General features: G+C 36.6%; 1 protein-coding gene across 2 annotated transcripts; it reads left to right on the top strand.

The window, feature by feature from the left end:
• The first annotated feature begins 77 nt into the window (after positions 1–77).
• Positions 78–15,000, top strand: LOC112527276 (importin beta-like SAD2). Of its 2 annotated transcripts, none has more exons than XM_025137809.1 (23): positions 78–87; positions 180–280; positions 604–739; positions 956–1,043; positions 1,127–1,276; positions 2,323–2,485; positions 2,717–2,901; positions 2,973–3,146; positions 3,626–3,771; positions 3,870–3,993; positions 4,084–4,264; positions 5,087–5,246; positions 5,348–5,389; positions 5,459–5,577; positions 5,667–5,865; positions 7,754–7,885; positions 8,565–8,668; positions 9,310–9,489; positions 12,643–12,782; positions 12,893–13,032; positions 13,156–13,304; positions 13,424–13,550; positions 14,156–15,000. In XM_025137809.1, the coding sequence occupies exons 2-23, from the start codon at positions 191–193 to the stop codon at positions 14,320–14,322; spliced, it is 3,096 nt and encodes a 1,031-aa protein (XP_024993577.1). In that variant the 5' UTR covers positions 78–87; positions 180–190; the 3' UTR covers positions 14,323–15,000. The 2 variants fall into 2 exon arrangements, with proteins under 2 accessions (XP_024993577.1, XP_024993576.1); XM_025137808.1 differs by lacking the exon at positions 78–87 and adding an exon at positions 97–108.
• The last annotated feature ends 676 nt before the right edge of the window (positions 15,001–15,676 follow it).

Genomic DNA, 15,676 nt, shown 5'->3' with positions numbered 1-15,676 from the left:
CTGCTCTCTCTAAACCCTAATGATTTAAATACAACTCTTCTCTCTATGTTGCCAGCCTTCATTCTCTTCTCCATCTTCCAAGCTTCTGTAAACCCTAGAGGCACCTGTGTACGTGTCACCACCTCACTGGCAGTTCTTCGAGGATTATTGATTCAATCATCTGATTTTTGATATACCAGGAGAAAAAAAGATGGATCTTCCAACTCTGGCTGTAGTTCTGAAAGCAGCACTTAGCCCCAATCCTGCTGAACGAAAAGCTGGTGAAGAGAGCCTCAATCAGGTATGTTATTTTCAATTACAATTATTACTGATTGATTATGTTTGACAGGGAACAGGATTTGCAATTTTTTTTTTTTTTTTTTGTACTTGATTTGTTAATGATGCAATATTGTTTTTTGGGTTTCTTAATTGAAAATCACAATTCGGTTCATCGGATATGTTTTTGATGAAATATCACAATTGCGTAGGTGCGCCATGTTTTGTTAGGATGATTGACTGAATAATTTGTGCCAGAACAGGGTTTATATAATTTATTTATCAAGTTTTTGTTATTTTTTCCGGTGCTGATTATTCAATCTGTTCTGGAAACTATTTGATTTTCAGTATCAGTATACTCCTCAGCATTTGGTCAGGCTGCTGCAGATCATTGTTGATGGAAATTGTGATATGGCGGTGAGGCAGGTTGCCAGTATTCATTTTAAAAACTTCATAGCAAAAAACTGGTCAGCCATTGATCCAGGTACCTTCTCTTTCGAATTATATTTAATTCTAATCTGTATAGCTGAGTGGTAATTTTAGATGTATAAAGAACAATTAAATTACATCCACATTTATCAGTACCCACTGTTGTAGCAAATTCCCAAAGGGCACTCAACTAGTTAACAGGCTGGACATTTATCTGCTTGCACTTAATTTGCAATCTTTTAACTTTCTAATTCAACCTATGACATTGTAGAGGAACCATCGAAGATTTTGCCAAGTGATAAAGATTTGGTGAGGCAGAACATCCTTGTTTTTGTAGCACAAGTACCTCCATTATTGAGGTAAAAATGGTTCCTTGAGCTTTTGCATCGGTTGCTCGTCTTCCCCCATTTGTTATGTATGCAATTGTTAAAATTGTTTGCAGGTCACAGTTGGGTGAGTGTCTCAAGACAATTATACATGCGGATTATCCTGAACAGTGGCCAGGTCTTTTGCACTGGGTGACACATAATTTGCAAGACCAGCAAGTTTATGGAGCTCTTTTTGTGCTTAGAATTCTTTCAAGAAAATATGAGTAAGTATCTTATCTATGAATTCCCAGTACATGAGCTAGAGTGTCGTGAGTGTGGCATGCCAATATTTTAATTTTTTTGAACTTTTTGCTTGATAAACCAGATTTCGAATCTTATTTTTGCCCACTGTGCTGCCACAAAAGAAGATAGATAAAGTTGCATTATTTTGATCATGATGATGACTAGTTCCTTATGCCTATGCTCTATATCTCTTACCTTATAACTGTGATTAGTCTTTGTGTCTGGTGTTTTTTTTTTTGTTTTAGTTGTCCTACTACAAGTACTTTGGATTATTTTGATGAGTTAAAATCTTCTATTTGTGTATTTGCCACGTAAAATCTAGCATTTCTTGAAATTTTTGAACCCAAGCATGCAATACTTATTGCAGATGATACATGCATCTGGTATGTAAGAACACCAATACATGCACCTGTTCCTATGCATGATACTTGAGCATCTTAAATTGCAATTTAGTTATTTTCTAGCATATCACTTATGCTATTAACACTTCTCTAGTTCTGTATCCCATGATTATGATTGTTAGATAGTTTTTTATATATAATTAAAGTAGTTGCAACTTACAAGTTTTCAATTAGCTTTATCTTGTTAGGTTAAGATAAGGTATGTGCATAGAATGAATATACGTGTACATGTTATCCATAGCTGTCACTTGAATATATTTTTTGTCAGCCGAAGATGAAATATGCTAGGATGTTATCTTTCTCTCTGTGAATCCCACATAGGTATGTTGCTTTGAACAATCAGATGGATCGTTTGCACGGTCTTCTCTTTCTTGATTTGTCATCATCAAGTGTTTCAGTGAGAAATTATAATCCAATAGGTGTATGCACCTGATTGTAACTTTATTCTCTTCTGGTACATATGAGGTGGACATTATAGCTGATATTTAGTCATAAGTGTACCAAATTTTTACTTGTTAAGCAATTCAACCCATTTTATTTGGTCATGGTCTTGCTTGTTTAATTCCTTAACAATTATCTTAAAATATACCAGTGTCTTGATCAATGTATGGACTTGCTATTTATAGGTTTAAGTCAGATGAGGAGAGGATTCCGGTTTACCAGGTTGTTGAGGAGACATTTCCTCATTTGCTAAATATATTCAGCAGGCTTGTTCAGATAGGAAATCCATCAATTGAAGTAGCAGACTTGATTAAGCTCATCTGCAAAATATTCTGGTCATCCATATATGTGAGTTACTACATTGACATTCTTATCAAGTGTTCTATCTTTCGCAATGGAAAGTCTGAACACTTTGAGTAATTGTATCATAGAACTTTCTGTGTTCAATTAGGCAACAAAGTCTAGTGTCTTTTTGTCGGTTCTGATTACAATTTCAAATTTGATTCATCACTCATTTTATACATTTTTAGCGAATGAAAGTTCTCTTCATAACTAGAAATGGTATTGAATGTCAATCAGCTGGAGATTCCCAAGACATTGTTTGACCCAAATGTGTTCAATGCTTGGATGGTTCTGTTCTTAAATATGTTGGAGAGACCTGTTCCGTCAGAGGGCCAACCAACCGATCCAGAGCTCCGCAAGTCATGGGGATGGTGGAAGGTAAAAAAGTGGACAGTACATATATTAAACCGCCTGTATACTAGGTGAGTCATGGATCAAATGTTTCTTTAAATGGTTGGTTTTGAGACTTTTTAACTTATTTTTCTTTCCACAGGTTTGGAGATTTGAAATTGCAAAATCCAGAGAACAAAGCTTTTGCACAACACTTCCAGAAAAACTATGCTGGAAAAATTTTGGAGTGCCACCTAAACTTGTTGAATGCAATCCGTATCGGTGACTATCTACCTGACAGAGTTATCAACCTAATTTTGCAATACTTGAGCAACAGGTGTGTTTCATATAATTGATTTAAGCACATAAGTCAGCTGTTTTTTATGTTAGAAACTTTAACTACTGGCTTCTGAATCGTTGCATCTTCTGTTGGAGCATGTAATTTTAAGATATGGTGTCTTAGAAAATTTGCCAAGGGGATATTCATAAGTCATGCTAATGTCTGTTTTTGTTTCATTAGTAAGAAAAGAGCACCTATATTTTGATTTTTTCTATCCTTCGATCAATTCATAGTTTATTGTCTTTAGTCTGCAATTACTGTGGTAGATCTGCTTGAACACTTTGTTCAAGCCTACTGAATTATTGCTTAAATTGGTTCCTACAAAGAAATAGATCTGCTTTACATTTCATGACACATGCTGTTGGTGTTTTTGGTTGGCTTGTAAACTTTGTTCTTTCTATGATATTTTTGTTTTTCCTTTATGCTATAATTTTCTTATATCACAGTTCTCGTTAATCTGTCCATCTATGCTGCAGTATTTCCAAGACTACCATGTACAATCTACTTCAATCAAGACTTGATGTTGTACTTTTTGAGATAATCTTTCCACTTATGTGCTTCAATGACAATGATCAAACCCTTTGGGAGGAAGATCCACATGAGTATGTGAGAAAGGGTTATGGTGAGTCTTCCACATATGGTTGCTCTCTACTATCATTTTAAGATATACCTCCAGGTTAGGTGATGTGCTGTTGATCGAACTTTCATACTTTAATGCAGATATTATTGAAGACCTATACAGTCCTAGGACTGCAGCAATGGACTTTGTGAGTGAGTTGGTAAGAAAACGTGGAAAGGAAAACCTTCAAAAGTTCATATTATTTATTGTGGAGATTTTTAAGAGGTACTTCAATCTTCTATAACGTATAAAATATATTGCATATGCAAAAGCTTGCAATATTTTTAACAATCTATCTTGCCTACCTTTAATTAGATATGAAGAGGCACCAGTTGAGTTTAAGCCTTATCGACAAAAGGACGGTGCACTTCTTGCTATCGGAGCACTCTGTGATAAACTGAAACAGACTGAACCATATAAATCTGAGCTTGAGCCCATGTTAGTGCAACATGTTTTCCCGGAGTTTGCCAGTCCAGTTGGTCATCTCAGAGCAAAGGTGGAGTTGCATATGTTATTTTCTTTTTCCTTGGCCATTGTAGAAGGTTATCGATTTGATTCTTTGGCACAAAAAAGTCAATGTTTTTTTATGTAACAATTGTAACCAAATCATATTTGTCTAAAAGTTTCTATCCATAGTTATCAAGTCATCTGTCTTTGACATGACCCCTACCTTTGTGATCAAACACTTACTACATAGTGCTAAGACTATTGCGTGGTGGGTCTGTCATCACTATTTTATTTAAATGAACAATAAGAGCAGAAACATAAATTGTCATTGAATTAAGGTAACATATTTACCTATTAAAACAAGAACAGAAAAACAAAGTTTTTTGATTGGAAGAACAAAAACAGAAACCAAAAATATGGTATTATTGGATGTTGACTTGTTTTAATGGGTTCTAAGTTCTATTATTCTAGGCAGTAATCATCTTATGTGCATTAATTTTTGAAACATAGTCACTGAGTATTCTAAATATGTATTATGTATATGTCATAAATTTTGAACTCCGGGCTGTAAATAGTTGATATCTGGCATGCACTCTAATTTGAAGTCCAGACAGTAAGTCTAAATGGTGGAAAATGCTTACAAGTATTCATATATAAATAACACATATTGGGTGACTTTGTGGCTGTATCAATGACATGGTGGGTACCATGTGGTCATCCATGTCCTGCCGGTGGCTTCTGCCATCAATCTCCGGGTTGCCTTAAACTATGTTCCTATCATGATAAATGATACATAAGACTACATTCATTTCATAATGATTGTCATATTTGGGTGAAAATTTTATTCTAAAAAGTTATTTTTGCATTTTAGGCTGCATGGGTTGCAGGGCAATATGCCCATATAAATTTCTCTGACCCAAATAATTTCCGCAAAGCACTACAAAGTGTCGTTGCTGGGATGCGTGACCTCGAGCTTCCAGTTCGTGTTGATTCTGTTTTTGCATTGCGTTCTTTTGTTGAGTCCTGCAAAGGTAAACTGCAATTGCGCAGCTAGTTGATTTATTTTCTTATTATTGTTTATTTTATTAAAACATCTAGAATGTTGATTTCTTTATATTTTCTTAATCTACAGATCTAAGTGAAATCAGGCCAATTCTTCCACAGCTACTTGATGGTATGCATTTTGAAGTTCTATTGATTCATGCCATGGAATTGGCTTTTTTAACACATGGTTTTCTTTCAGATTTTTTCAAGCTAATGGATGAAGTTGAAAACGAGGATCTGGTATTTACTCTTGAGACTATTGTTGACAAGTTTGGAGAGGAGATGGCACCCTATGCACTTGGCTTGTGTCAGAGTCTGGTAATATTTTCTTTACCAATAACAACTGTGAAGTGTACTTGCTACCACTTTTTTCTCCCATTCTAACTTCTTGTGTCGATGTGATATAGGCTGCTGCATTTTGGAAGTGTATCAATACCTCTGAAGCTGATGAAGAAGCAGATGATCCTGGTGCTCTGGCAGCTGCTGGTTGTTTACGTGCCATTAGTACGATTCTTGAATCAGTGAGCAGGCTCCCTCACATTTTTGCTCACATTGAGCCAACTCTACTACCAATAATGCGTCGGATGCTTACAACTGATGGGCAAGGTAACTTTAATGTCTGAAATCTAGCTTCCACTCATGATCTTACAAAATCAGAACTCATCTTGATAACTTACTGAGCTTTTCAAACTTATCTACTTCAAGAACCTTGTTTCCTTTTTGTTAGTGATCAAGTTTGCACACACTGCCTAAACAAGCTTAGCAAGTCATTACCTGATTGCCAACCTAGTCACTTAGGCATGAAGGTGCTTGGAGAATGGCAAAGGGTGGGATGTCTAGCTGTCTGTCACAGAGGTCCTTTGTTTCGGAAGGCGTCATAGGGCAGATGACTAGGGAAAGAGGAGACCAAAATTGAATAGGGAATTAAGAAGATAATGCAAGGGAATAGAGACAATTATTCTTATTGATGAAAGTCATCAATAAGGTTGAGAGAGAGAGAACCCATCTTGTGCATTAAATATTCTAGGGTGAGGCGACACGACATCACACTGTTTCTAAAAGGTATGTAAACGCATAAAGCTTCTAAGACTTTTACCTTTTCTAATGAACAATTACAATTTCAGTGTAAAATACGGTCACACATGGACTTCCAAGTATGGCCTATAGCTCTATTTGAAGGGCTAGTAACGTGCTTATATGGGTGGGGAAGATCAAAGCCTTCATAGTAGCCAACTAATAATGGAGGTTGACATGATATTTAGAGAAGGGGTTAAGAATCTAGCTCTTTATAAGAGAAATCCATGGGTGATTTTACTTTGAAGGGGTTAAGAGTCGAGCTCTAGCAACACAAGGGTGGGGATACCTTGATGATATTCCTTGATGAGAGTCAATGATGTGAGATTAGGGTAGAGCTGCGAATTATTGTGGATGAGATATCAAGAATTTTGTGGCATTGTGATCCGTGTTAAGCGATGGTGACATAATGACTAAACTAAATGGTAACTGCAATAGGATCTAAAGGGTATTAGAGGGGTAAGATTCATAAATTTTTGGCCAGTTGAGATTACTAAATGCATTTTTATTTTCTTTTCTATATATTTTTTGTCTGATATTCTTTTAGTATCATATTCTCTCTTATATGTTCCCAACCCCCTTTACACACATTTGTACAAACCAATTGAGTTAGTATATTCCACTAGGAGGTGGGTTGGAGGGTATGATGTACACAGACCTGACTTTTACCCCCAAAGAATAGAGCTGCTTCTTCTATGAAGGCCCCGGACTTGTGAAAAGTGTGTGAAAGAGAGAGTTATCCCAAAGAAAAAGACTTCAGAAAACAAGTATTTGAGACAAGGAAGGCAAATACAATAGATAATTTAAAGCTAGTTATGACTTATGAGTAAGCAATAACCTACAAAGAAAAGTAATGGCAAGAATATATAGCCAAGGTAAGGAAACTATACACCCGTAGTCTAACTTAGGGCTCTGGCAACCTAACTTCTGGCTCACTAACCCTACCACAACCCTTTACCTCTCTAGCTCCCTTCCTCTCATCTGTGCTAGCTACATGTCCCCACCCCTAATTTTTTTCAAGGAAAGCTATTTACCAAATTTATATGCGTGTAAATATAAATCCCATTATTTTCCTTCTTTTTTATATAATCCTGTATTATGAACTATTAAATTGATACTTTCCAACTAAATTCCAACCAATTATTTTATACAACAAATGCTTGAAGATTATTTGAGTACTTCTCAATAATAATTTTGTATATACTTATTAGTGGTCATTGGTAGTACCTACTCTTTCTTAAAAATATGTACACAATGTGTGCATCAAGTGTATCACATGATTTATCTAAGAGACTACCCTCATGAACCATGTGACATTAACTGTTTCTACCACACTGTGTACTCATACTTCAAAAAAATACGTACTGCGAATTAACACCCGTTTTATTTTCTCATAGCTCATTTACAAACTCTGTTGCAGATGTCTTTGAAGAAGTTTTGGAAATTGTATCATACATGACTTTTTTCTCACCAACAATATCCATGGATATGTGGAGTCTTTGGCCATTGCTGATGGAAGCTCTTGCTGATTGGGCTATTGATTTTTTTCCAAGTATGTTCATTTTCTCTTGCTCATGTTTGAACAAAGACTGTATTCCATAGTCCATACCTACTGTAACATAATAATCTGCATAGCTGTCGCATAGAAGTTCTATTTATTTATTTGTTAGCTATTAGTATGTTTGAGAACACTGCCAAACCAAAACATTACTCACTCAGGACCTTGAAACATTTTTCTGTCATTCTCTTCATCAAATCAATGGAAACAAAATAACATATTCACCTCTCACTTTAAGATCCCATGAGCAAATTGATATAGAATCCATCACAATCTATTTGAAATTTAAGCATGGTTTCCTACTGACCAGCTTTGGATGTACATCTATTTTAAAAGGTGCCTTGGTGGTCACTTGGGCTTCACACTGGTATAAGGTCTTACCGTCTTAGATTTGATCTTTATCATGCTCTTGCCTTCAAAATATAAAAACTTATGACACTGTTTTTATGGTTGGCTGAACATGTAAGCAATTAAATTGTGCATGCTCATAATCATATCATTTTTATATAATAATTTCTGCCTTTCTAGTTATTATGATTGCACATGTGATTATGTTGCGAGATAATTATTTCAGGTCCATGAATTTTTTTCTTTTTCTTTTTTAGTTTCTCATAGTTCGTCCTTAGAAGGAATCTACCATGTGCTTATATCTTTTAGTTTTGTTATGGTGCAGATATCCTTGTCCCATTGGACAACTATATATCGAGGAGTACAGTGCATTATCTGACATGCAAGGAGCCAGACTACCAACAAAGTTTGTGGAATGTGCTTTCAAATGTATGTTAATTATCTGTTTGAACATCTTCTTTAAAAATGTTTGCTTTGTCCCATATTATGAGGGTTTGCGGTTTCGTTTTGTTTCAAACTAAGCAGCATTTTTGCTTCCAACTCTCAAGGAACAAAATCCTAATTTTGTAGGTTCGCATTATTGTTACATATAGTGGAACCCAACTGCAATTCTGTGTGTTCTCTTGATAAAGTTCTTTTCCATAATCTCACCTTTCAAACTTTTATGAATGCTATTTAAAGATGTTCTGCTAAAACCTTGTACGCATTTTTTTGGAGATTGAGAATGCTCATTGAATGAGCAATTCAATAAGAGAGCTCGAATCTATTTGAATTTTTTGTAAATCAAAACTGAATTGCTCGTTGGTTTCTAGAAAATCTATCTACATGTACTATTTTCAGATGTTTGGTGAGAATGTGAATCTAGATTCTTGTTAATAATATGCTAATAGTCACTTGAGGTGCATGATACCTCAAAATAATCAATGTTCTTAATTTTTATATCTTGAGCAAAATTTCTAGTTTTGTTATTGGATGGAGGTAGTAGCTTTTTCAGACTGAAAAACTAAAATCTCTAAGTTGAAAAGATTCTTGTCTTATTTCTCTAATTTCCCTTTTCTCTGTTGTGCCAGATAATGAGTGATAAAAACTTGGAGGACAACGACATTGAACCAGCACCCAAGCTTATTGAAGTAGTGTTCCAGAACTGCAGGGGCCTGGTGGACCACTGGGTTGAGCCGTATATTAGAATCACGGTCGAGCGTTTGCGCCTAACAGCACGACCGTACTTGAAATGTCTTCTGGTGCAAGTTGTAAGTAATTTACTCTACTATATTATAATAGAACATCAACTCTTCAAGAACATAGGGGGTGATTGGTTCCTCAGGAATGGAAATGGGAATGGGTATGATAAGGAATGATGATGTTGAGGAATGAAAAGTTCATTCCCCCAATCTCCCAGGGTATGTAGATCGTTGCCCACTTTTAAGTAATCACTCATTGCCTCATATTGAACCAACCATCATTATTCATTCCCATTCCCATTCCTCACCCTCTAATACCCCCAATCAAGCATCCCATTAATCTTTTCAGACTTCCATTTTTAGCATATGTGCAAAGACCAATTACATTTCGGACAGTTGGTGCTGGTCCTGATATTCAAACAGAGTAGATTAAAATAGAGTAAATAACGTTTTTAGTCCCTGTGGTTTGTTGAAAATGTCTATATCCGTCCCAATTACAATTTTCATCCCTATGGTTTAATTCATTACCTTTTTCATCCTTATGATTTAAAATTTATTGCTTTTTTCGTCCCTATGGTTTACAATTCATTTCTATTTTAGTCCTTCATACTTAAAAGTAGTGTTTTGGTCTTAGGGACAAAAATAGAAATGAATTGCAAACCATAGGGATGTAAACCGAAATTTTGAAACCACAGGGACGAAATCTGCAATTTTTTTACAAACCTCAGGGACCAAAAATTTAATTTACTCTAAAAAATAATGAGTGATGAAAATCACCTCAGATGAAAATCACCTCATAATTAGTGTGCGAATTGGAGCCACCAGTTTTTGATATGCAGTTAATTGAAATTTGAAAATTACGATGGCCAAAATTTTACTGGTTATGGAGTGATGACAAATAAGGGGCCTCTTAAGAGCCAACATGATAAAACTCAGTAGGAAAGGTGGCTTGTTCCCATATATGTTGGTGCTTTGTTGTTGCTCTTTATATGTTCAAAATAACAATACTGCATAGTTATATATGTCCAAAGTAATGCAAATTTTTTGTGATGGTTGAACTCGCTGAAATTTAAGGCTAGATTGTTACTGATATGAACTGTGATCTCTGTGATACGGATCATCTTTTTCATGAATATCCTTTGGTTTTATAGAGTGACAATTAGATCAAAAGTGTACCTTTTTTGGTATTCAATTTTTAGACAATGACAAGAGTTGCAACCAATTTTTCCATGAGATGGATGACAAAAATTATATGGTTCTTAAATACGTAACACCCCTAAAATATTAGTAAATTTAAACCAACAATTGACAAAGCAATAGAGCCCATAAAATATAACATCACCCAAAAGGGGAAGATAATATTGCGTTTACAACCCAAATATATAAGAAGATAAATAACAACCTACTAATCTAAACTACACTAAGTTTAGATTATGGACTGGTGTCACTATCAGCTTCAAAAGAATCTTGTCCAAGAATAACGCCAAATTGGCCAATAGCTAATGACCCCAAAAGTGCTTCTACCGGCATCGCTAAGAGAACCTGATATATTGTTATTTTAAGAAGAAGTGTTAGGCTTAAAGCTTAGTGAGAACAAACAGTTATAAATAATGCAAATAACTAAAATGATAAGAATTTATAACTTTAATTTAAAACCTAATAAGAATTTATAACTTTAATTTAAAACCTAAGTTCATCGTTTTTCAATAAGACCATAAGATTCAATATACATCTTGCGATGACGGGGGAGACCCGGTTCCCATGGGTAGTGGCGGAGCACCAAAAGTGCCATGGTTCCATGTTAAGAGCTCACACTAAGGATCAATGACCAACGACACCAACCAACTGCAATTCAAAGTTAGGTTCTCGATGATCCTAGTTATACTCATTCACTAGAAATTACACCATGTGGCCAATGGCTAATATCCGGCTCCAAGAGAGTCCGTACCAAGTTGCCCCCGATGACCTGATGCCTATTTCTAGTTATAAAGAGGAAGACCATCCCATTTAAATAAAAACCGACTTCTATGCCTATGGATCCATTTCATACAGTCTAACACACGTCATAACTTTAAAGTGACCAACTATAGTCAAACATATAGTTTTATCAACCGAGTGTCCTCATATGAACATTTTTAGCATAAGATTTACCAAATAGAACCAAGTTCTCATAATTTCCAATGAACCATTTTTTAATCCAAATATCATATCATTTTCCTCATCCTTTCCCGAAAGTTTACGAGTTCAATAATGATCTTGATATACAAGTAATAACACTTCTTATCCCCATGCATTACCATTTCCCCATAAAATACCTTCAAGTATGTAAAACCCAAGGATAACCATAAAGCATGTAGTACAAGTCTAACAATGATATTTATGTCCTTAAAACACATTTTTATAACACATATTCGACGACCTTACATTTACTAGCAAAATGGATAAAAGTCCCGAATTTCCCACAATACTCAAAATAGGTCAAATCTTTAAATAATGTAAAGTACATCTAGGAGGAGTGTTTTAGGAGACTAAGATGAAGCATTTGACATGTATAAAGTTTTAGAATAGATAGATTGAACTCACAAGTTAGGTTTTGAAGAAAACCTAAAACCCTAGCAAAATGGAGAAGAGGTTGAGTGGATCTTGAATCTTAGCCCAAAACACTTGAATCCTAGCTTGGAAGTGACTTTAATGCTCCTTGAATGAACCAAAATCGGATCTAGGGTTTCTTTGTGGCTTAATGAAGTGTGAGAGAAGTATGGAATAAATGAAGAGGGAGACAAGGAAAAATCGGGTTTATTCACAACAGGTGACCTGCGCGACTTCACTGTGGGTTTACCCGCATCGGGGTCGCTGGCGCGCTTCAAGCAAGACACAAGAAGTGCCTAATGTGACTCTCCTGTGGGTTGGGTCGCATCAGGGTCGCCCGCTGCCCACAAGCCGGGAACAAACACTGCCTAAAGTGGCTTTGCTGCGGGTTTGGTCGAACGGTACCCGCATTCCCCAGTGTTTCCCTTCCCAGAACTTATTTCTTGAGTTTTAAACACTACCAAACACCCTACACAAGTTATTCAAGGGAAAACATTTCTAACACACCGAGAAAGGAAATGTAGATAAATTCTAACCTTATCAAGATAACTAGATCTTGGATGTTACAAAATATTCGATGCTTTTAATTTTTAATGTTCTGCTTCTTGATTTGGATGTGTGTTTCATATGCAGATTGCTGATGCTCTTTACTACAATGCACCTTTGACGCTTAACATATTGCAAAAGCTTGGTGTTGCCACAGAAGTCTTCAATCTTTGGTTTCAGATGTTGCAACAAACTAAGAAGAGTGGTGTGCGGGCTAACTTTAAGAGGTATTTAATCATGTCCTTTTGGTCCCCTAAGTACAAGTCGCCTTTTCTGCTGTTTTCTGAATTTTTAACGGAGGGTAAAGTGCACTGACTAATGGTTTACGTTTATTCAGGGAACATGACAAGAAAGTGTGCTGTTTGGGTTTGACATCTTTGCTTCCACTTCCTCCGGATCAGTTGCCAGCCGAAGCCTTGGAGCGTGTATTCAAGGCAACACTTGAGCTGCTTGTTGCCTACAAGGATCAAGTAGCAGGTCGCTACTTTGGAATCGATTTTTTTTTTTGGGTCAATGACCAGTTATAAATACCAGGTTTTCTTACTTTTATCGTTATTTTACATGTTGATGTCTTATGTAGTCTATGGTTTTATGTCTCAGAAGCTGCAAAGGAAGAGCCTGAAGATGATGATGACATGGATGATGGTTTGGAAACAGATGACGACGATGGGTCTGACAAGGAAATGGGAGTTGATGCAGAGGATGGCGATGAAGCCGATAGCTTGAGACTTCAGAGATTGGCTGCACAGGTTTGTTATGTCTCAAATATTTATGTATTTAAACGAGAAAAACTTATGTTATAATCAAGAATCTGGAAACACAAAGGTTAGATCTGATATATCTGTTGGTGTACCAAACTTATCTCCAGGCTAAGTCATTCCGCCCAACTGATGATGACGATGATGACTCTGATGACGACTTCAGTGATGACGAGGACTTGCAATCACCTATCGATGAAGTGGATCCATTTGTTTTCTTTATGGATACGGCAAAAGGTAAACTGCATATGCATATTCACATGGTAGTCGGAGAACACCTTTTTCCCCTTTTATCGTGATATCTATCACATTCGGCGCAACTAGTCCATGCAAAGTGCCCTTCTATATGTACCGGGCAAACTTTAGGACTTTCACATGGGGGAGATACCCCTCGCGTTGATGGCACCTATGTGATTCAGCAATGGAGCTATTATTGTGCAAGCTGAGGTGCCATCATCTTTTACAAAGTTTGCTTTCACACCCTTGAATATTATCACCAGAAATTCACCCATGAATTTTAAAATTTCAGTTCCCCAAAAATATGTTTTAAGCAATCCATGAAAATAGATCCTTTCTCCTTTGGTAATGTTTTTCTTGCACCAGCTTCTATTTGTATGCTATTGCTTACTCATATCCACCTTTTTTATTTTTAGTCTGTTTGCATCTCTCATTAACACACTTTTCACAAGCCTGGGGTCTTCGCCTCCCAGACCCCACCTCCGGGTGGGTATACTGGGCTTGCTCGGTTTGGTCTGATATGCAATGAGATCTTTTCTGAGCTCATTAGATTTAGTTGGCTAACATGGAAAATTTTCTTTTCACTTGATGTCTTCACTGTATAGCCTTGCAAGCATCAGACCAAATGAGGTTCCAGAACCTTTCGCAAACACTTGACTTCCGTTATCAAGCACTTGCAAACGGTGTTGCTCAGCATGCTGATCAGAGAAGAATAGAGATCGAGAAAGAAAAGGCGGAGAAGGCGGCAGCTGCTGCAGCCACCGCCTCATGATGTGTCACAAATATATACACCGGTGTTGAAATTTTGCTTTCCTGCCCCCAAATTCTTTGGTTGTCCCCATTCAAGAAGAACCCAAGAAGTCTTGATTTTGGCTTAGTGGTCATAGGTGGTCAATGGCGGTCAGTGGTGGTTTATCACAAAAAAGAGCGATTTTTGCTTGAACGAGAGAATTCAACAGGCTGGCTGGATTTTGTCTAAGTTGTGGGTTCTGGATATCGATTGTATGGGAGTCGAGTCGTGGCAAATCTATGGGAGATGATGCCTGTTTTTAAAGAACCTGGTAGTCGATCAGGTGATCTTTGTAGTTTTAGTCTATACGGGTCGAAAAGTCCCATTGAGGATAAAATGTACCCTTGTGGCTGGGGGTATGTCATGCATAGAGTCTTTGTTGATACTTGTTGATTTTTTGAGCTATTTTTCTTGCTTTTATCTTCATTTTCTTGGTCGTAGCCCCTGAGAACTTTGGTGGGCACTCGTTGCTATTTGAGCTCGGAGATGCTCGAAAGTTTTTTTTTGGTATGGTGACTGTATAACGATTATTTATTGTTTGGGGTACATTTTATTGGTCATGAAAAGTCGTCGCCTGTACATTCGTAAGGTTTTGAGTTGCAACCGTTTGGTGTCGTGTGTTTAAACTTGCATAATGGTAATACTTTTCCTTATTTCTCTTAAAATAAGGCTCTGATACCAACATGTCACGCCCCAAATTGTTTTTGTGTCGTGACGTCTATTTTAGTAACTTATGCCTTGTGAAATATACGTATCTTAAAAGCTTTGAAACATATATAATATGTTGAATATAATTCATTATATAATTGCAGAAAAGTAAAATTATTTAACATAAACAATGATAAATTTAATTTCTAAAGAAGCATGATCGAAAACATAGTCCTATTTTTCTTTATTCGAACCGTCTAGCGATAATTGACAAAAGAGATATAAGCATGTATAGTATAAGACTATAAGCTAAAAGCTTAGTGAATACAATATGATTTTGTGATAACATGCATACATAATATTGGTTTAGCATATTTTAATTATTATCTTGCAAGTGTGGCCTTGGCTCATCAATTTTCTTTGCATATGTGGCGTATTCTATGGATGGGGGCTTCAAGACCACGGAATTGCAAGCTTTCCTTTCAATTCCAACCTAGGCATGGCAACGGGGCGGGGATGGGGCGGGTTTTGTAATCCCCGGCCCCGGTTTGCAATACCGTCCCCCGACCTTGGTCCCCGGCGGGTACGGGGATTATCATCCCGTCCCCGGTCAAATTCTAGCAATCCCCAGTCAAAACCCGGTAATAAATATGCTCTAGTTTGATTCTATCGAGGATCCCCGGCCCCG

The sequence above is a fragment of the Cynara cardunculus genome (assembly GCF_001531365.2).
Source record: "Cynara cardunculus var. scolymus isolate 2C chromosome LG 15, CcrdV1, whole genome shotgun sequence".
NCBI classification, from domain to species: Eukaryota; Viridiplantae; Streptophyta; class Magnoliopsida; order Asterales; family Asteraceae; genus Cynara; species Cynara cardunculus.
This window is presented reverse-complemented; position numbering and strand designations above follow the sequence as displayed.